This window comes from Mastomys coucha, unplaced genomic scaffold, assembly GCF_008632895.1.
Source record: "Mastomys coucha isolate ucsf_1 unplaced genomic scaffold, UCSF_Mcou_1 pScaffold22, whole genome shotgun sequence".
In the NCBI taxonomy this organism is placed as follows: domain Eukaryota; kingdom Metazoa; phylum Chordata; class Mammalia; order Rodentia; family Muridae; genus Mastomys; species Mastomys coucha.
In genome coordinates, this window is record NW_022196905.1 from 209,286,732 (window position 1) to 209,309,468 (window position 22,737).

The 22,737-nt window shown below is 53.0% G+C and overlaps 1 protein-coding gene across 4 annotated transcripts in view; it reads right to left on the reverse strand.

Annotated features, from left to right (window-relative positions):
* Positions 1–22,226, reverse strand: part of Crtc1 (CREB regulated transcription coactivator 1) — a 66,473-nt gene extending 44,247 nt beyond the window's left edge. For 3 of the 4 annotated variants that reach the window (XM_031340111.1, XM_031340110.1, XM_031340108.1), the window contains exon 1: positions 22,040–22,225. In XM_031340111.1, the coding sequence (XP_031195971.1) occupies positions 22,040–22,165 (126 nt within the window). In that variant the 5' untranslated portion in view covers positions 22,166–22,225. Of the gene's footprint in view, positions 1–22,039 lie in introns of all 4 variants that reach the window. The other variant, XM_031340109.1, reaches the window with a different exon arrangement.
* Between the last annotated feature and the right edge of the window lie 511 nt (positions 22,227–22,737).

Below are 22,737 nucleotides of genomic sequence, written 5' to 3' on the forward strand. Positions count from 1 at the left end.
GAGGAGCTGCTGAAGCGCAGGAGGCCAGGTACAAAGGCCCTGGGGCGGAGAGTGTGCAAAGGCAGGGACCTAAGATAGCACTGAAGCCACGCTGAGACAGAGACTGGGACTCCTCCCCTATTGCACTGGACACCTTGACTGCCTCCCCTGCCCATGCTGCCCCAGCCCTGTCACCACCCACGTCCCCAAGCTTTCCCCGAGAAGCACCATCTGCTCCCCACAGCTAAGCCCTCAGATTCCACGGAGCCAGGCTGTTGCACTGCTGTGGCCCCACACAGGGATCCCAGCTCACCCCGACTCTAGGTGGAACAGAACCAGCCACTAGGCAATAAGAACTGGCTTGCTACGATCTCCAACCATGGGAAGCAAGGACTCCAGGGTGACAAGGAAGGTGAGGACGAAAGCTGCAACCTCTCATCCAACCCACTCCCCAAGTTTCTCCATCTGGAGTCCTGTCAGGTGTGGGGATGGTTCGTGTTTATTCCAAGACTCTGGAATACTGACCCCCAGATTCTCCCCTCCCACTGTGGATGGCAGTCACGACCCACACAAGCCACTGGGGACTGAAGACAGGACCTTGTCATGCTCAGCAGGGTTTGGGGACCAGCACCCAGACCCACATGTGCTCTCCCTGGCCACCCACAATCTCCTCTGCTCCCTCAAGGGTCGAAAGGAAAGTGTCCTAGAGCCAGAGAGCCAGGATGTGTTTTTCTCACACACCCTACACGCCTTGACAGACCTGACCTGAGCACAGTCCAGTGCCCTAGGGCGCCAGAGGTTTAAGTGCAGCAGTGATGAGGGATTGACAGGGGCAGCCTAGTGCAATTAGGAACAGTATTCGAGGGACTCTGGGATGGCCCACCTGCACTGGGGCCAGTCCTTCCTCATCCTGGCAGCCCCAACTCTGCTTCCCATCTCTCTAGATGTTCTGGACATTTCTCAGCCCCACAGCTATGCAAGATGTGGCCTTTCACGTCTGGCTTCTGTCATGTCCTGTCTGTCTGGGGTCCATCTGGCCCACTGCATGCCCCAGGACGGGCACACAGCGTTACTGTTTATTTATTCCTCAGATGATTGACACTAGGCATGGTTTTCCATCTTCCGGCGGTTGGGAGTAATCTGTGAGCCTAAGCAGATGAGTGTGCGCTGGAGCCCCTGCCTGCAAATCCTAGCGTACACCTGGGGAAGGAGTGGGAGCTGACTCGTTGCACACCAGGGAGGGAGCTGTGGTGCTGCCTGGCAGTTCTGGGCTCCCTGGCTGTGGTGTCTTCCCCGCAGCTGCATGTGTCAAACTCCCACAAGCTCCAAGCTTCCAGCTCCACCTCCTCCCCAACACTTGTTCCTTTTTGGGTCTCTTTGTTTTCGCAGTGCTGGGGGTGAAGCCTAAGACTAGAAGCACACTAGACAAGTGCTCTGCCCTGACAGGATCTCAGACTCTAAGCAATCCTCCTGCCGCTGCATCTGAACACTGGGGCTACAAGTGTGCACCAACCACTAAGCTCAACTTTTATTTTTATGCTTTTATTTAAATTGTCTTCATTGTGTGTGCATACACACCTGTTTGCAGGAGCGCAAACAGGGCCAGAGGTGTCAGTCAGATCCTAAGTCCCCTGAAGAGCCAAGGTCAGGCCTGTGCAGAGCAGTAGGGATTCCTATTGCCTAACTGATCATGTTGTTTTAGACAGAGTCTCATATAACCCAGGGTGCTCTGAGACCCTGCTGCAGCCTCCAGTGCTGGGGTGACAGGCATGCACTACTACCCTGCTGATCTTCATACTTTTGATTCTGAAAGAGCCAAGGATTCCAACTCTTACATTTGGATTTTTTTTTTTTTATTAAAAAATTATTTTACCTTTGAGATAGGGTCTTACTGGCTATCCTGGAACTCAATATGTAGACTAGGATGGCTTTGAACTCCAAGATCCGCCTGTCTCTGCCCCTGAGCTACCATGCCTGGTTCATTTGGGTTCATGTCCTTTCTCTGCTGTGACGTTGTTGGGGTCCTGCTGGGTCACCAGGATGACCTGGCACACTGAGGGCACTCTGCCCGCAGGAGGGGACAATGCCCAGGTTGACAGAATAAATGGAGGAGGACACAGGCACGTAGATTCCAGGCTGAGTCACCACAGCCCCCGGGTGGGCCTCCAGCCTCCCCCATCTCCCCGGCCCACTGTAAACACAGACTCGAGTACACAAGCACGGTGGAGCCTCGGAATGCCTTTAATCAGGCTCTGCAGCTCTTGCCAAATTTCCAGACCCCAGAATGAGCGGGTCTGTGGCGGGCGGCGCCGGCTGTTTCTCCAGACAGTGGTGGAGGTTGGACACAGGCACTTGGGCCCAGAGCTGTGACGGGTCCCTTGGGGTCTGTGCAGAACAGCTGTTTTTGTGGGGCTCTCCTTCCTCCATAGGGTACCCCAGCCCTCCCCATTGGCCAAGTGCCAATTCCTGAGTGGGGTCTCATAAAGGGAAGAGACATTCCTGAGTCCTCAGTTTCCAGTCCGGGCCTCAGGTCAGGAAGGAGCCTCTGTTACAAGCCAGCTTGTCCCATGAGTCAATGGGAGATGTCTTGTCACCATTCTGGTCTGGAGTGCTCTATGAAGACTAACAGTTGTACTGGGGCCAGGCATTGGGGCACACACCTTTAACCCTAGCACTCTGGATGCAGAGGCAGGCAACTCTCTGTGACTCTGTGGCCAGACTGCTCTACAGAGCGAGTTCTAGGACAGCTGGAGCTACACGGAGAAACCCTGTCACAAAAAAACAAAAACCTGCTGGGCGGTGGTGGCGCACGCCTTTAATCCCAGCACTTGGGAGGCAGAGGCAGGCGGATTTCTGAGTTCGAGGCCAGCCTGGTCTCCAGAGTGAGTTCCAGGACAGCCAGGGCTATACAGAGAAACCCTGTCTCGAAAAAAAAAAAAAAAAAAAAAAACAAAAAAACAAAAACCAAACCAAACCAAACAAAAAACCTAGTTGTGCTGTAGACTGGAGATGGAGCTCAGTAGGTAGGTAGAGCGCTTGTAGCTCGTCAAGCACGCACAGGGCCCTGGGTTCTGTTCCTAGCACCACATAACAGCTGGTGTGGTGGCACAAGCCTGTACCTCAGGAGATGGAGACAGACAGATCAGGATTTGAGGTCATCCTTGATTTCATAGACTTTGAAGTCAGCCTGGGTTACATGAGACCCGTCTGCAAAAACAATGAAAACATGGAAAACCTAGAATACCCACATACCTCAAGTCTTCAGGGATGCAGTACCCACAGCCTGCTAAGACCAGGAAGAGCCCAAAGGTAGGAGTGTACAGCACAGTATGGTTCTGCAGGGGTCCCTCAGCCTGGGCTCTTCTGTGCTGAGCTGAGGGCCTGACCAGCTGCCGCCTGCTCCTGGCTGGGCTGGGACATGTGGCTGGTGAGTAAGGGATGCTTTCTGGGTTTAGGCTCTGTGCTTGAGTCACACCCCTACCTACCATGGGAGGCAGCAGGAGGCTGTGGGGCACGTGACCACACAGCGTTTCTAGTTACGTAGCCTAGACTGAACAGGCTTGGGGACTGGGGCCTGCACTAAACAAACTTGTGCCCTACCAAGAAACTCGCACCCACCCAAACCTCTAAAGGTAGTTGCATTAAAAACTGGGGTCTCTACAGAGTCAGCTAAAGGTCTGAAACATGAGGCCTGGACTTAAGGAGAGGGATGCGGCCAGAAGCCAAGGGATGACAAGATGGCCAAAGCCGCAAGCAAGGGCAGATAGAGAATGGAGCCCTGTGCTGCGTGCCAAGCCCACACACCTGGGACCTCATCTCATTAAGATGTAGGCTCAGCAAAGGTCCAGAGTGTAACATCGGAGGCAAAGGGTCGCAGGAAACAGGCTGAGGGGACCCCTGGGAGATGTGCAAGGAAGGGGGCTGGGCAACGGCGAGCAAGAACAGGGTGGAGGGTAAGGCGTAGAGTGAGGGGAGTGGTACCAGGGCCTGGCCAGGCTAGCTCCCATGAGTAGCCAACATGGAGGGGCCAGGAGGGTGTGCTAGACCTATACAATGACAGTTCCAGGGGTGGTGAGGGCCTGGAGGGCTATGGACTCAGGGAGCTGCCACAGGCTGGACCCCAAGGAACTGAGGCTTTCTGGCTCCAGACTGGCCGTGTGCTGTGGATGACCGTGAACTTCTGCATGCCTTAGTGTTCGGATGACAGGCATGTACCACACACTAAGCCCCTCCCGTGTGTGTGTGTGTGTGTGTGTGTGTGTGTGTGTGTGTGAGTATGAGTGTGCTTGTGTGTGGAAGACAGATGTCAGCCTCAAGTTTAATTCCTCAAGAGACATCCACCTTGTTTTGGGAAAAAGCATTTCTCACAGGCCTGGTAGCAAGGTCTCATGTAGCCCATGCTGACCTTGAACTCATAATTCTCCTGCCTTCACTTCCTGAGTGCTGGGGTGACAGGTGGACATTGCTATGCCTTTGGTTTTTTGTTTTGTTTTGTTTTTTTCCTTTGGGGGTACTGGCATGGACCACAGGAGGATGTGGGCAGTGGGGTTGAGAGAAAGCTACATAGCCTCTCTGAAGATGCAGAATTTACTAGAAGGTCTCTGTGGAGGTCGCTGGGAAAGAAGAGGGCCCAGCTATGGCCAGACTGAGCAGAAAGAGGCAGCTGGCCATCAGCTGAGGATGGGACAGCAGACTGTTCGAGTCCAGGTCTTCAGAGCTGAGCCTCCTCCCTGATAGGTTCCACCTCTAGAACCCACTGCAGAGGGGCTCAAGAGCAGAGCTACTGATGCCCAACAGGCCTCTTGGTGTGGACGCAGGCTTGCCGGATGCGGACAGGCTGGCTGTGTTGCTCCTCTAGCACTGTCTACCCAGTTAGTTGTGAGGTGGTGTGCACCAGCAGGAGCCACAGGGCCACACATCTTCCTGCATCCCCTCCCAGATCTTTACATTTGTTTACTTGTTTAATGGGGACGGCATGGGAGGTCAGAGGAGACCATGGGGGAGTCAGTTTTCTCCTTCACAGAGCTCAGGTCTGCAGGAGTGGTGGCAGGAGCCTTTACTGGCTGAGCCATCTTGGCAGCCCCCTATCCCATCCCCCTTTTAAGACAGGGTCTCTCACTGGCCTAGAGGTCCCTGATTAGAGTAAATGTGTGGGCCAGAAGGCTCCATGGAGTCTGCTGTCCTCGCCTCCCACTGCCAGGATCACACTCGTGCCATCTTGCTTGGCTCTGACCTGGTGCCGTGCGGCCTTCTTAGTGCTGGGATGGGAGGCATGCACCACCACCACATGCCCAACCTGTCCTCTCACTCTGGGCCTCTCTGACAATCTGTGACACATACTGTAAGCTTCCAGTCCCCAAATGGCCGTCCAGCAGGGAATATCTCACTGACTTTCTCTCCTTCCAGAGTTCCAGCCAAGGCATGGAGCTGCCTACAGGACTCAGAGACAAGCTGTGCCACACTCTCCAAGGTTGTGCCTTGGAGTTCTGGCACCCAGAACCCTGTGTGTGTGTGTGTGTGTGTGTGTCAGAGAGAGAGAGAGAGAGAGAGAGAGAGAGAGAGAGAGAGAGAGAGAGAGAGAGAGAGAGGTGTGGGTGCAGGCAGTGGTATGAGGAAAGATACATCCACTCTGACTATAGGAGGCCAGGGCTACTGTGACCTTAGCAGCAGTGTGTGGGTCACTGTGTTCTAGAAATCATATTCAAAACTGGTAGCGGTGGGACATCTGTCATCCTAGTACTTGGTATGTAGAGAAAGAAGGCTCAGGAGTTTAAGGTCACATTCTTGCCAACAGAGTTCAAGGCCAGCTTGGGCTACATGAAGACTGTCTCTAAAACAAACAAATAAAAGGGGGGGAACCCTTCAAAATACAAAAAAAGAGTTAAAACTGTTGACACAGTCAGGTGTGGTGGCACATGCCTTTTATCCTAGGACTCAGTGGCAGAGCAGGGGATCTCTGTGAGTGCAGGCCAGCCTGGGCTGCACACTGAAACCCCGTCTAACAAATCAACCAAAAATCAAACCAAAACCCTGGTACCCTCTCCTGCATAATCAGGACACTGCTGGGACAGATGCTCTTCAGATACATATCATTAGGTAAGGGAGAAGAGATGAGGACAGCTGGCTGTGTCAGAGGTGGGGACAGCAGGCTATGTCAGAGGTGGGGACAGCAAGCTGTGTCAGAGGTGGGGACAGCAGGTTATGTCAGGGGGGGATGGTAGGCTGTGTCAGAGGGACAACAGCTGGCTGTGTCTGGGGGACAGCAGGTTATGCCATGGAGGGTGGCAGACTATGTCAGAGGTGGGGATGGTAGGTGATAGTCACGGTATGGAGAGAAAAGAATGCAATCCTGCTGGCCCAGGGCGCTGGCAGCCAGCTGAGGCACGAAAGTGCCTCCTGGCCTCTGGAGCAAGCAAAGTGGCTGACCTGTGGTCAGAGCCTTGTCTCCTGAGCCAGAATACATGGCTGTTGGTCTTAGTCCCCAGGTTTTGTCTCAGCAGTCCAAAGGCTGTAAGGCTGGGCTCTGGCATACAGTGAGAGAGAAAGAGGGAGAGAGAGAGAGAGAGAGAGAGAGAGACAGAGACAGAGACAGAGACAGAGACAGAGACACAGAGAGACAAAGAGAGAGAGAGAGGCAGACAGACAGACAGACAGAGACAGACAGAGACAGAGACACAGAGACAGAAAGAGACAGAGACAGAGAGAGAGGGGGAGAGAGAGAAAGAGAGAGAGAGAGAGAATGCGCATGTGAGTCCCTGTACCTCAGAGGGCCAAACTCTGCAGCAGTTAAAACTTTAAATCCTGCCTGGAAAGAGTAATATGATGCCCCCAATCGTGAAGCCAGACATGCCAGGCTGATCAGGCTGGCCTCAAACTCAGCAATCCACCTGCATCTGCCTCCAAAGGCTAGGATGAAGGCTATGCACCGCCATGCCCAGCCCAGACCCAGTTTGAGAGGTGCTCGGGTAAGGGCAGGTGCAGGAAGTGGTGATGTCCCCCACTCTGGCAATACAAAGAACTTCTTTGGACAGTGGTCCCCACACTGCTATGCCACCTCACTCGGGTCATGGCTTCCCTGAGGGGCGATAGAACCACAGGGAGATAAACAAAATGGAGATGGCCTCATTACCATGGCTTGAAATAGCTAGACTGCTCTGTATTTCAGGAGTGCTCAGCGGTTATGTAAGAACTCAGGGTTAGGGGTGGGGCTGCGACCCCATGGGAACTCACACTCAGTCTTCCTCAGGTCCTGTGTATTCCAGGTCTCAGGTCCTGGCCAGGTGGGATCTCACCTGCATATTTGCTCAGAGCACACCCTGGCCAGTAACCGTGATGCTCATAGTGGAGGACAGTGGGAACAGCATCCACACTGGGCAGGGAAGGCAGCTCAACACACACAGGTCAGGTCAGAGACAAGAAGGGATGCCCAGCACCCCGAGCCCCCCACCCCCACCCCCAAGCCTTCCTACACCCATGAGCTCTCCTGGGGCTCCCAAGACAATCAGTCTTTGGTCCCAGCCTGTGCCATCCTGACACCCAGCTGTCTACACAGCCTTATTCTAGGCACACCCTGGCAGGCCATCCTACCTTGTCACTGCTGTGGTGACCACTCCCATCACTGCTGTGTGATACAGCTCAAATGCCCTCGCTCTCCTTTTCCTTTTCTTTTTTTGCAACACCAGTAGGTTTCTATTCTAATTAGAATGAAGCCAACTTGCTCAGAACTTCAACAAATAAAATATAAAATGACCAGCACTCCAGTCCCAAAGACAAGGAAGAAACACCGAAACACATGTTCATGACGGCAAACGGCAAACGGGCAAGAAAGAGAGAGCCCAGTTTCCACCAGCAATGTGTGAGTAGGAACGGACTGGGGTGTGGGAATACTGGTCAGCTCTAAAAAGGGACAGACCTAGAAAACAAGCCACTGAGTGTCAGAAGCCAGAAAATAGTACCACTCTGTGCGTTACCCCAAGGATGCAAACTATCCACTCAAACCCTCAGAGCAAGGAAGTATATCAGGGGCTGCTAGAGCTCTCTGCTGGGTCTCTGCTGTAACAGAGAAAAACTCTCCTTTTGGAGGTATGGAGTGTTCTAGAGTTAGGTGTAAGTTAACAGTTGCACTGCAGGATAAGTATACTCAGCGCCACAGAAAATAGGTTGGAGAAGCATCATCAAAATTACCAAATAGAAAAATGAGATTCAAACCCAGTCTCCTACCCTGGGGCTGACAGAACCTAGATGTCTATGTGAGAGGCGGGAGGCGTGGCTCAGGGGTGGAGCCCTGCCTAGAATCCCCCAGTGAGGGGCTAGGGGCGTGGCTCAGGGGTGGAGCCCTGCCTAGAATCCCCCAGTGAGGGGCTAGGGGCGTGGCTCAGGGGTGGAGCCCTGCCTAGAATTCCCCAGTGAGGGGCTAGGGGCATGGCTCAGGGGTGGAGCCCTGCCTAGAATCTCTGGGGCCCTAAGTTCAATCTTCAGCGGCATCAAAAAAGGAAAAAGAAAATCTTTATCAGGTTCTCGTGCAGTGAGGTGACAAGAGGAGTCTAGACTTTCCTATATGCTAGCACCGTTTAACTGGAAAGCCAACAGGGTCTCATGTCTCACATGGAAGAGGGCCTTTCACTGGTGACAGGGACACTTAGCCACCAAAGGTTGCCCCCACCCAAGGAAATTTCTGGAACTTCCCAGCCCACTTCCAAAAGGAAGCATAATGGAAACATCCTTAGCCCAGGATGGCAAGGACTGCTGAGCCCACTTGGGCATTTCTCTCCTTCTACCATGTGGGTCCTAGGGCTCAAACTCCTGTTGCTAGACTTGGCAACAAAGGCCTTTACTCACAAAGTTGCCTTGCACCTCAATTGTTTTTTGTTTTGGGTTTTCAAGACAGCTCTCTGTGTAGCCCTGGCCATCATGGAACTAGCTCTGTAGACCAGGCTGGTCTCAAACTCAGAGATCTGCCTGCCCCCTCTGCCTCCCAAGTGTTGAGATTAAAGGCATGTACCACCACTGTCCAGCTAACCTAAATTATTTTTTAAAGTTAACTTACATATCAGAATACTTGGCTTCCGCCATACCACCAGTGAGGCTGGATGCTGGGGGTCTGGAATGGCTGGGGGCTTATCAGGTAGCTCCCCACTGACACTTCTGGGAATGGATCCCCCATACCCTGGACTGAGGTGGCCCAGCAGTTGCAGGCTCGGGTCAGCCCCAGTCAGAGCCAAGACCCAATGGAATGCAAGCCCAGGCAGAGCTATCTCGAGCTTCCCTCACAGGCTGTCCTTCTGGGACAGGACAGCTCACAGAATAAAGGCTGGCTAGCGTGGAGGCCAAGCTCGGGCTTGAGCAGGAAGCTCACTAGCAGCAATGGCCAGGACAGCACGTGCAGAGGCTCTAGGGCAGGCCCAGGTCAGAGCCAGGTCTGACTGTGGGCTTTTTCAGGAGATGGGACACCTGACACCAAACTTGCCACCAATTCCTAGAACCCATAGAAAGTCAGGAGAGAACTGACTCCACAAACTTCCTCCACATGAGCACCACAGTGCAGCAGCCACCCCGCCCCCCCATCCCCAACCACGGACACACACAACTGTGCTAAATTAAAAGGCAGAGTGGAAGGGCCATGGGGCTCTCAGGGAGGGATGCCCAGGGCCCCTCTGCACCCTTCAGCAGCCTCTTTGACTCTTTAGAAGGCCAGGCAGGAAGCAGAGGAACAGACAGCAGCAAGCAGTGGAAGCAAGCTCACAGCTCACAGAGCAAGCTGCAGCAGAATGGCTGAGCAACTGGACAGGCACAAGATAGAAGATAGTGCCCATGTGAGGAGCTAAACAGAGATACATAGTAAACAGCATGAGCAAAGGACCTGGGGTCACAGGGTGAGTGTGCTGTGGAGGGGGCCGGGCCACTCCATAAGCAAGGAGGTAGGTGGTGGCAGTCAGCTCTGGACCACAAGAGGCCAAGCCACAGGAGGTTCACTCCGATGAAACCTAATGAGCCCACTAGCAGGGATGAAGCCCAGGTAAATGTAGACAAATGGGAGGTTCCCAGGTACAAAGATGCCTGCCCAGGGCAGCAAGGCTATGGGGACCCACCTTCCCAGGGATGCAGGCCCCTGCATGCTCGTTTCTCAATCTCTGTCATCCACACAGCAATGCCATGTCCTCTAACAGCGATACCTCTCTCTCCACATCTAGGTTTTAATCTGGGCCCCAGAGATTCCTGAAGGCCCAGAGCTATCCTGGCTCTGCTCCCTGCCTATTCTCTGGGACAGTAGATGGCACCTGCTATGGACTGGCCATCACCATAAGATGATAGACTTGTACCAATGTGTGTTAAGTGTTGCAGACAAGTAATTCCTAATTATCCTCTGGCTTCTACATGTGTGGAAATGATCATTAAAAAAACCCCAAGCCTTAAAAAGTTAAAGGCCAGGGGGAACAAAATACCCATGGAAGGGGTTGCAGATACAAACTATGGAGCAGAGACTGAAGGAAGGACAATCCAGAGACTGCCCCACCTGGGGATCCTTCCCATATACAATCACCAAACCCGGACACTATTGTGGATGGCAACAAGTGCTGGCTGACAGGAGCCTGATACAGAGAGGCTCTGCCAGTGCCCAACTAATATAGAAGTAGAGGCTCACAGCCATCCATTGAACTTAGTACAGGGTCCCCAATGAAGGAGCTAGAGAAAAGATCCAAGGAGCTGAAGGGTTTGCAGCCCCATAGGAGGAACAACAATATGAACTAACCAGTACCCCTCAGAGCTCCCAGGGACTAAACCACCAACCAAAGAGTACACATGGAGGGACCCATGGCTCCAGCTGCATATGTAGCTGAGGATGGCCTAGTCAGTCATCAATGGGAGGAAAGGCCCTTGGTCCTGGGAAGGCTCTATGCCCCAGTGTAGGGGAATGCCAGGGCCAGTAAGTGGGAGAGGGTGGGTTGATGAGGAGGGGGAGGGAACAGGGGTTTTTTTCAGAGGGGAAACCAGGAAAGGGGAGAACATTTGAAATGTAAATAAAGAAAATATCTAATAAAAAAGTTAAAGGCCCCTTGCTCACTTGCTTCTCCCTCCTTGCTCCTGCTCTGTCCCCTCACCCTTTCCCCTCCCTCCATGTGCTCATGGCCAGCCTCTTCTCCTCTACTCTCTCTCTCTGCCTCTCTCTGCCTCTTAACTCCCCTCCCCATGCCCTGAATAAACTCTATTCTATACTTAAAAAAAAAAAAAAAGTAAAGGCACAGGGGGTGCAGGCCTTTAACGCCAGCACTTGGAGCAGAAAGAGAGGACCTCTGAGTTCAAGGCCAGCCTGGTCTACAGAGTGAGTTCCAGGACCAGGACAGCCAGAACTAACCAGAGAAACCCTGTCTCAAAACAACAAATGAAACAAAGACAATCAAATAACCAACCAGTATAGAACCAACAGGAAAGAACACTCTGGCGCCAAGACACTGGATGGGACAGAGCAGCTTCTGCAAAGGTCTCTGGGAAAATGGCATTTTCTTTTTTTTCTTTCTTTCTTTCTTTTTTTTTTTTGGTTTTTTTGAGACAGGGTTTCTCTGTGTAGCCCTGGCTGTCCTGGAACTCACTCTGTAGACCAGGCTGGCCTCAAACTCAGAAATACGCCTGCCTCTGCCTCCCAAGTGCTGGGATTAAAGGCGTGTGCCACCACCGCCTGGGAAAATGGCATTTTCACACACAGAGAATGGAATCTGGACAGCGTTCAGAATCCACACTCAAAGACATGAGGTAGAACCCAAGTGCAGCCATCTTGGAAACTGCAGACCTCTGAGGCAGGTTGGCCAGTCTGCACCCCAGGAATGCAGGAGCAACGCAGGCTCAGCAGCAATTCTTGTATATGACATCAAACTCAAGCAATTAAAACAAACAAACAAACAAACAACACCAAGAATTGGAGTTTGTCAAAAAGCATAAACATTCATCAAAAGGTGCCGTGGATGGGGTGAGAGAAGGCCCATTCCCTACGTAAAGGGGAGAGATGCACTTGCAAGTGCCTCTGATCAGTTAACCCTCGGAGCCAGCGGCTACAGGGCTGCAGGCCTGAGCAAGCTCCTGGGCAAGTGCTGGGGAGCAAGGGGAAAATGGTACCCTATCAAACTGCTGGTGTGACAGTGCAGGGTAGTGCAGATTAAGCACTAGGTTGTGCTGTTGCAGGCTGGTGATGGCAGTAAGAAGGCTGAGGCAGGAGGAATTGCCACAAGTTCCAGGCCAGCCTGGTCTATGGAGCTGAGACCCTGTTTCATGAGGCTGAGTGTGGTGGTGCACATCTTTGACCTCAGCACTTAAGAGGCTGAGCATCTGGAGTCTACAGTTAGCCCCCAAACAAAGCATACTGCTTTTACAGAGGGGAAACCGAGGCCCAGATGGGAATGATCACTTTAGAGTTATAGTTGCATGCCCAGGGTTGGGGTGGTGGCAGAACTGAGTTGAGTGTTCTCAGGCAGGCACCCTCCCAGACAGCCCCATGGCATGCATCTGTTTGCAAGGTTACTGCTTGGCCTACAAGACCTGAGTTGCCAGAGGTTCTGCACTCAACTAGTCATCACACCTGCCTGACGGCACCCAAAAGACAACCAGGGAGCAGGGTGCTCCTGAGCGGTGGACCTCCAACCATGGTGACAGAACCTCTCTCATTAGAAAAGCCAGGAATCTATCCCCAAGAGCAAACTCTCTCAGGGTCCCCAGGTGCACATTGCACCCCCGCTGAGTGCCTGCTGAGTACACCGCACACCTGCTGAGTGCCTGCTGGATACACCACACACCTGCTGAGTGCCTGCTAGATACACCACACACCTGCTGAGTGCCTGCTGGATACACCACACACTTGCTGAGTGCCTGCTGGATACACCACACACCTGCTGAGTGCCTGCTGGATACACCACACACCTGCTGAGTGCCTGCTGGATACACCACACACCTGCTGAGTGCCTGCTGGATATACCACACACTTGCTGAGTGCCTGCTGGATACACCACACACCTGCTGAGTGCCTGCTGGATACACCACAAACCGGCTGAGTGCCTGCTGGATACACCACACACCTGCTGAGTGCCTGCTGGATACACCACACACCTGGTGAGTGCCTGCTGGATACACCACAAACCTGCTGAGTGCCTGATGAATAAATACACCACACACCTGGTGAGTGCCTGCTGGATACACCACACACCTGCTGAGTGCCTGCTGAATACACCACACACCTGCTGAGTACCTGCTGAATACACCACACACCTGCTGAGTGCCTACTAAATACATTGCACACCTGCTGAGTACAGCCTGCATCTGTTAAAGTACACCCCATGCTTTCTAAGTCAGCCTGTGCCTGCTGAGTATATTTTGTCTGGATATCACGCACCGGCCGAGTGTCTCCCTAGTGTTCCCCAGCTGCCTGCCAGCAGCACAGAGAGTCATTGGTGCTGAACTGCTCTCTCCTCACAATGGTTGACAGAGGTATACAACCTTACCTCACTCTCCAAAGAGGGTGCAGAGCTGAACAGGACAGGAGGCAACCTAGCATGCCTGCAACCAGAACCTAGCATGCTACTTCCCAGAAGCACCAGGCTGCTGCACTTCACTTGCTCCTAGCAAATACTAAATGTTGACTCTGAATCCCTGGCCCTCAAGGCATGAGGGAGCTTCCTCATTTGTCCATCCAGGGACACACAGTGACACCTGGCTGGGACAGGTACCCACCCTAACAGGCCATGCTGGAGGGGCAGTACAAGCGGAGTGACAGAGCACTGTCCCTAGCCACAGCTGCCCATGCGCTCCAGGACAGGCCTCCCACCCCATAAACACCCAAGCAAGGAGCCCTACTGACTCATAGCTGCCAGTCTCAGTGCCCAAGCCGTCCTCCTTACCTGGCACCCCTTGAAACTTTGCACCCTTTCCTGCAGCTATGGAAGACACGGGAAGAGACATTCCCTGACAAATGACCTAGAGGCTCCACATCCAGCACGTACAGGGAGCAAATGTGAGGATGTGCAGGCAATGAAAACCAAGGCAACTAACAAGCCTCAGTCAATGAGTCAGTCCTCAGAGTGTATGACGTGTATGCGTGTATGTCGGGTCAGTCTTCATAGTTATGACGTGTATGCGTGTATGTCAGGTCAGGCCTCACAGTGTATGACGTGTATGCAGGTGTGCCAGGGTCAGTCCTGTGTTGGAAGGCCAGGGACACTAGGAGAGACTGGGGTTAGAAGCCCGATTCCTACACTCCGAGCCACAAGGCTTCTCACCCAAGGAACACAGATTGTGATTAACCCCTTCTGGGCACCATCACTACAAGAGCACCTCCAACTCCACGCCAACCCGTCTCCCACACTGCCTTTGCTCTGCAGCCTTCCTTGCTCCAGTTACCACCTGCCTACTTCCCTCCAGCCACGCTACTGCGAAGCCACCATCCTAAGAGCCACTTCCTTTGTGCATGGGTTCTTGCAGACTGGCACACCTGCTGCAGCCGGACAGGCTGGCATGCTCTCAAACTGCATGATGTGAAAGAAATCACTCTGGCTACTGGGGCAGTCTGGCTTGCCCAACTCACTTTGTGACATGTGCTCTGTGGGTCTCATACTCCTATGACAGGCATGCTACTGGCAACACAACACTGGCCATGGCAAGCCGCCAGGTCTCAGGCAACCACAGTTTCTGCAAAGCTACCCTCTTTGTATGTACATGTCCCAGGCACTCAGAGCCACACTCCTCTCTCTGGTTGTGACTGCACAACATCCTCAAGAGAGGTTCAACTTTGGGTGAGCTCTCCACTCCAAACCCATCGGGGGGCTGCTATGCTGCCAAGGCTGGAACCCACAATCCTCCTGCTTCACCCCCCAAGCAATGGGATGGGAAGGGCAGCACTGATGGGTGCTTGGTTAGAGTATCAATATGTAACCAAAGCTGAGTTCTAAGTTGCAGCCATCCTCCTGCCTCAGTCCTGTAGCTCAGATTATACCCATGAAGCCTCACACCTGGCGCTGAGTTCTGGGGGGCGCTCTGTGTGCTGCACATTATGGGCATACGGTATCCACAGGTTGACATTGTTTCCCCAATGGCTCCTGCCTTGCTTACTCTCCTGGGAAATTACAGCTCACTGTGCGGCAGCAGCCCCATACAAATGATCAGAGGCCCACGGGGACCAAGCAGGGACCATGAGGAACCAAGGCAGGAGTCACAGGTGTGTACTGCTCATTGGCCCCAGGGATGGTGATAGGAAAACACACACACACACACACACACACACACACACACACACACACACACACAGACAGGGTGGGAGTGGGGGAGGGAAGGAGAAAAAAGAGAGAAAAAGAGAGAAAGGGAGGGAGGGAGAGGGAGGGAGAGAGAGACATGGTTTATAGAAAATTCTTGCCTGGTGCCACTTTCCCAAGGCAAGTGGCTGGCTGGTCACCAGCAGAAGGCCCATTCCCTCTTCCACTTGGGTGAGCTAAGCAGAGGCCCACAAAGTTCTGAGAAGACCAGATGAGGAACTGTTTTATTTGGGGTCACCAAAGCTGAAATGCAGGGGTGGTGATGTGGCTTAGTGGAAAATGGAGCCAGGCTTCATCACCCTGCCAGCATGTGGTGGGGAGGGGAGACATGTTCCATCACCAGCACTGCACAGAGGAGTACCCAGCGTTACCTGCTGACTGTGTGAATGCAAGCACCTGGACCAAGGTCAGCTCTCTGAGAGCCTCTTGCCCTGCTGGACCACCTAGGCACACATTTTGTACAACCAGCAATGGATAAAAGTGCTACAAGCTAAAGCTCCAAGTGATGGTGCCATGGCCACCACCAGAACTGTGACAAAGAACAAATGTCTGTGAAGGCAGGCTCTGCCTCCTGAGACAGGAGGAACGCAGGCCTGGATTCGGTAACCAAGTCCTCAATGGAAGATATCACCTAGCTGAACCACCCCAGCCCCTCACTGGGGGGATCCTAGGCAGGGGCTCCACCCCTGAGCCACACCCCCTGCCCTTCATTGGGGGATTCTAAGCAGAGCTCCACCCCTGAGCCACGCCCCCGGCCCCTCACTGGAGGACTCTAGGCAGGGGCTCCACCCCTGCCATGCTGCCATTCTTGCTTATTTGTTTTGACATGTGGTCTGGCCATACAGCCCATAACTGACTTTACTTTTTTTTCCACTTATTTATTTGTTCTGTAAGTTTGTGAAGAGGTGTGTACATGCCAGTGTGTGTGTGTGTATGTGTGTGTGTGTGTGTGTGTGTGCGCGTGCTCGCATGCGCCCCAGAAAACCAATATGCAGGAGCGGTTTCTTCTACATAAATGTGCTGGCTACATTTATGTCAACTGACATAAACTATAATCATTTTGGAAAAGGGAACCCCAATTGAGAAAATGCTCCTCTAGTTGGACCTGTGGACTTTTTCTTGATTGACAATTGGTGGAGGCAGGTCCAGCTCACTGTGGGTGGTACCATCCCTAGGCTGGTGTCCTGGGTTCTATAAGAAAGCAGGCTGAGCAAGCCAGGAAGCAACACCCCTCCATGGCCTCTGCATTAGCTCCTGCCTCCAGGGACCCGCCCTGAGTTCCTGCCCCCTCTCCTTCAATGATGGAGGGGTTGAGAGTTTTAAGCTGAAATAATCCCAACTCCCCAAGTTCCTTTCGTTGCATTTTATCACAACAGAAACCCTAAAGCATGCCCCGTGGTCCAGGGCACCAGATGTGGCGGCACTTTCCCCACTGGAACATCTCCCCTCATACTGTTTGTATGTCCTGGGGTCCAGGGCTACAGAGATGCCGCTGCAGTTAAGAACAGTGCTGTTCTTACAGAGGACCCACATGGAAGTTCACAACTAGCTATAATTCCAGTTCCAGAGATCCAATGCCCTCTTCTGACCTCCTCAGGAACCAAGCATTCACGTGATGCACACGCATACATGCAGACAAAATACAGTACACATAACATAGAATAAATGAAAAATAATTAAGTAACTAATGTTTTAAGTGATCAAGAGGGCCAGGTATAGTGGCACAAACATTTAATCCTACTGGGGAGATAAGAGGCAGGTAGATATCTGAGTCCAAGGCTAGCCTGGTCTATAGAGCAAGTTCTATGCCAGCCAGGGCTACAGAGAGAGACCCTGTCTACACACTGTGGCTTGGAAGATGGTCTAGTACGAGGACCTGAGATGAATCTTCAGCATCCACATAAGAACCTGGGTGTGCTTGCACGTTCTCATAGCCTCAGAGCACAGGAGATGAGAGGATGGCTGTGGCACACTGCTCAGCAGCCCAGGGCCAGGACAACAAAGGCCTTGGAGTAACAGAATAAGATAGAGGTGACAGAGCAGGACACCTGAGTCACACTCTGCCCACGCCTACATGTACACATGCTCACGTGTACATACTCCCACCCCACACACCCCACCTCACCTGCTGTCCCCCTCTGCCCACATTCACATGTGTGTGTGTGCATGCGTGTGTGTGTGTGTGTGTATGTGTATGCATACACACATACACATCTGTGGAAGCCTGGAACATGGCTCACAACTGTCACTCTCTCACAGGATTCTGAGGCCAACCTGGCTATAGAGTGAGATGGCTCAAAACCCAACAGAAAATGACACAGCTGTGAAATGACAAGGAAATGACAGGGCCCGGGGACACCCCAGGTGGGCATTCTTCTGCCTAGTCTTTGTATGTGGCACCTCTGAGCAGCTACTGGCTCTGTCTCTGTCCTCGCCCACCTCTGTTGTCACACAACCGGATCGCCACGGTCCTGTGTCCTGTGGTGTCCAATTCTCTTTATTCTATTTAGGTTTTTTTTTGGAGATGGGGTCTTATATAGCTGAGGCCGGCCTTAAACTCGTGAAGGCTAGATGAGACATGCACTCGCCCGTGCCGGCCACCTCCTGTGTTCAGAAGGTCCCAGTCTTACCAACCCCATCTACAAGGTCCTTTCACCAGCAAAGCTCTCTCTGCCAGGTCCTGGGGCTGAGCATGGGCAGATGGTTTTCACCTGCTTAGAGCTACCCACCACCACCTAGAGGAGCTCCTAGATGGTGGGACACTGATGAGGGTGGCACCCCTATCTTCTTGAGAGCAGCTTGGGATGCTTCCACTACAGAGGTCACAGATGGCCCTGGCAGCCAGCAGTACAAGATAAAGTACCAAAGGGCCAGCTAGATGGCTCAGCAGGCATAAAGGTGATTGCTGCCAAGCCCGATGACCTGAGTTCAACCTCCAGGACACACATGAGGAAAAGCAAGAACCAATTCCAGCAAGCTGTCCTCTGATCTACACACACACACACACACACACACACACACACACACACACACAACAAATGCTCCAACTCCTATTTTCAACAAAGCCACCCCTCAGCCCAGGCAGGGCTAGCCTGCACTACCAATATTGTAAAAGAGAGCCTCAAATATGTGGCCTCTAGGATCTTCATGCTTCAGCCTTGCAAGCATCTGGGACAACACATAGGTGCCACCACACCTAATGAATAAGGATGCTCTGTGGCCCAGTTCCTGTGGCCCAAGATACCAAGCACCAGCCACATCAGGAACCCAGTGCTCCAAGCCAATGGCCAACAAGTGACACATACGATGCCTCCACCAGCAAGGCCATCCCTACCCTCCTGCCTTCTCTGTCGAGAAAGTTCTGCGGAGAAGAGGCTCCAGATGCCCCATTGCTCAGGCTAGCCCTCTCATCTGCACCTCACACATGACCCAGCACGGTCTCCAATGGCCCTGCTGTCATCCCATGTGGCACAGACACCTGTGCTCAGCATGCAGTCTCCAAGGGGCCGAGAGGAGAGGATCCCAAGTATCCAGCCGACAGAATGATCTGGCACCACCAGCCCCTCTGACACCTCAAAGAGGACGAAGTAACAGAGGGCAGGCACAAGCTGGTAGACCCAAGATGTGTGATAACCATTAAAGAGGCCAGCAAGATGGCTCAGCAGGTAGAGGGTAAAGGAAGGGGCTTGCTGCCAAGTCTGATGACCCACCTGTGATCTCTGGGACCCACATGGTGGGAACTGACCAGCCCTATAAAGTTATCATAGCACAGGCGTAACTCTCAAAATCAATCAAAATGTAGTCTTAAAAAAAAAAAAAGAAACATTCAATAGGTAAATTTTATCATGTTTTTACATTTTTGTGTGTGCACATGGATGTGCATGTGTGTGCATGTGTGTATACATGTGTGTAGAGACAGTCCAACCTCAGCCATTGTTCTTTAGAGGCCTTCACCTGTTTCTTTTTTCTTTTTTTTTTTTTTTTGATTTTTCGAGACAGGGTTTCTCTGTGTAGCCCTGGCTATCCTGGAACTCACTCTGTAGACCAGGCTGGCCTCGAACTCAGAAATCCACCTGCCTCTGCCTCCCAAGTGCTGGGATTAAAGGCATGCGCCACCACCGCCCGGCAACCTGTTTCTTTTTCGAGACAGGCTTTCTCTATGTAGCCCAGGCTATCCTAGAACTCCCTGTGTAGACAAGGCTGGCCTCAAACTCACAGAGATCCACCTGCCTCTGCCTCCCCAATGAAGGGATCGAAGATATGCTCCACCACCACGACTGGCCATAATTTTAATTTTTAAACTATGGGTAGTGTGTGTTGCTGCATGTGAGTTCAGGTGTCCAAGATCCCCTTGGAGCTGGAGTCTCTGGCAGTTGTAACCGGTCTGCTGTGGATGATGGGAAATAAACTTGAGCCCTCAGCCAGTGCAGTTGGTTACCACTGAGCACCCCTCTAGCTCAGGGTTTCACTGAGTGGCTGGCCAGGCTGGGGTGGGCGGGGACCTGAGACCATCCTGGCTGAGCCCTTTGGCCCAGTGAATGCTGGGAATCAAAACTCACAGCAATTCTACTGCTTCAACCTTCAGACTGCTGAGAGACAGGCAACTGCTACCACGTTATATATATTTTGAACTCAAGGTTATTCATGGAACATTGCACATATAGAAGCCAGAGGAGAAGTTTCAGGGGGTCAGTTCTCTCCTACCAAATGGGTCCCAGGGACTGAACTCAGATCCTCAGGCTTGGCGGAAAGCACCTTTTAGCCAGCGTGCTCTTTCACCAACCTGCCACATTCTTAATAAGGAATGGGGCATGGGCAAATGCTCCCTGGATGGTTTGAGCACGGAGACCAACTCTGCAAAGACAGAGGGCTGTGATCCCAGAACAGCCATAACCACAGGGAGGGGATGTGGCTAGGCTGCTGAGGGGAGCAAGCTCCTATAGGGCAATGAAACTGTTGTAGAAGACAATGGTGTGGTCACATGGCTCGAGGAATACATTTAGAAGCCGTTGAGTGCCATGGTCACACACAGACCTTACTTCTCAACTACATTCCAAGCAGGCTGTTCCGTCCTTTCAGGACAGGCACCATGAGGCCCACCTGTCCTCTGAGGGCTCAGGAAGTGGAGGCGAGAGCATTCAAAGCCATCCTCAGCTGCTCCGTGAGATCAAGGCTAGTCAGCGCTACCCGAGAACTCGCCTCAGTCATCTCCACGTCACTCACTCTCAATCCCAGGAAGAAACCAGATGTCCATCAAAACATCAACCACACAACTCTTTGTTCTGGTTACACTGCAAACATTTGACACCAACTGTATACAGGTGCCTACTATGTGCTAGAAACAAGAAGCAAACTCAACTGCCCTGTAAGTGACACAGGGATAATACACTTTTTTGTTTGGCTTGGTTTGGTTTTTAGAGACAGGGTTTCTCTGTGTAGCCCCTGTAACTCACTCTGTAGACCAGGCTGGCCTTGAACTCAGAAATCCACCTGCCTCTGCCTCCCAAGTGCTGGGATTAAAGTTGTGCGCCACCATCTCCACCCTGCAGATGACACACTGTATTTGTTCATGCATTGTCCTTTCTCAATGCCTTTCCCAATACACTGAGGGAGAACATGCCTCCCCTCCTGAGGGTTCTGGGGACAGAGTCTGATTGAAAGTGAGAAAGCCACAACATTCAAACACTCATTTTCACCCATGATGCCACAATCTTGGAGAAACAAGCAACTGACTATAAAATTATCTGACCCAAAGGTGCCCGCTGATAAACCAAAGCGTCACTTAAGTGCCCCTGACAGGTCACATGGAACTCAGAACCCAGGCCTAGGGGTGTGCAGAACACGCCACACAACAGCATCACCTCCTTCACCCTTGAGGAATGTGTGACACCACACACTTGATAGGAAAGGATAAGGCTTCATAGCCACTCCACTTGGCCAAGAACCCAGCAAGGCCAGCCATGCCTGTCAAATGGCCCAGCCACCTGAGGCCGTCATACCCTCCATCCCAGCCTGGTGGCAGTGGTTTCCTGTCAAGAATGGAGGCCCATCACCTGGTCCCCAGCACAGAGGCTGCATGGGAACCAAGCAGCCACCTCTATGCTGATTCCAAACATGAAAGACCACTCAGCTATCCAAGAGGGATAACATCTGCTTCATGGCAGAAGTAGGAGCACCCAAGGAAGACACAGGTGACAATGATACAGTACCACCTCCTCCTCAGGTGGCAAAGGAGTGACAACTGTGCCCTCAGGGAACCCCTCTCCTTTAGGTAGCAATGATGGAGACCTGTCCACTCAAGTAGCATAAAGCTGACAACTGTCCCATCAGGTAGCAACAATGGGGCTACTTATCCACTCGGATAACATGGTGGGAACAGCTATCCCTGGAGGCAGCAATGAAGGGTGACACCTGCCCCACCAGGTAGCAATGCAGGGTGACACCTCTCCCCTCGGGTAGCAATGATGGAGTCGTAGGTCCTATGAGGTAGCAATGATGGAGTCCCTGTACCATCAGGTAGCAATCAAGGGGATGACACGTGTCCATTCTGATAGCTATGATGAGGGCACATGTCCCCTCAGGTAACAATAATAGATGACACCTGTCCCCTCAGGTAGCTGCGATGGGACCACCTGTCCAGTCCAAAGAGCAATCTCGCGAGCAGCCGCTCCGCACCGGCTGGCGGCGTGGGGACACCTGCGGCGGCCGCAGCCCCGCCCCCGCGTCTCTTCCTCCTCCCCTCCCTCCTCCCCTCCCCTCCCCCGCGCTCTCACCCGCGCGGCCCGAGTCAGGCTCAGGTCCTTCATGACCTCCTCGAAGGCCGCCGTCTCCTCCGCCTGCTTCTGGTTGTGCAGTGCGATCTTCTCGCTAAATTTCCGCGGATTGTTCGAAGTCGCCATCTTCTCGCCGCCTCCTCCTCCTCCTACTCCTCCTCCACCACCTCGCCCCCCCACTCTCGGGAGCCACCGCGCAGGCGCCGGCCGGGCCCACGGCCGGAGAGCGACGCGCAGGCGCAAGCTCGATCCAGAGCGTGGCGCAGGCGCACGAGAGAGGCGTGAAGCGTGGTGGGGTGAACACGCCTGCGCGTGCCTGGGCAGCGCGTTGGGAGCCCGGGAGGGGCGTGGCTACGCCGGCGCACTGCGGCGCGCGTGGTCCGCTGGACAGTGGTCTTCTGGTTGTGGATCCTGTCCCATCAGCGAGGGACTTGAGTGGCGGAGGACACGGTAGAACTGATAACTGCATTCACTGGACTCCAGCGTTCACTGAGGACTTGTGGATCGCCTGTTGTATACCAGGGCACAGGCGTGAACCAACAGAAGTGGTCCCTGGGCTACTGGGGTACACAGCCGGGAGGGGAGCAGACCTCCTACCAGGAATCGAGCAGAAGTCCCGAGGTGCAGCTCCTGGGCAGATCCTGGCTTGGCACACGGAAGCCGGAGTTCGGTCCCCAGCAAGACACACACACACAACT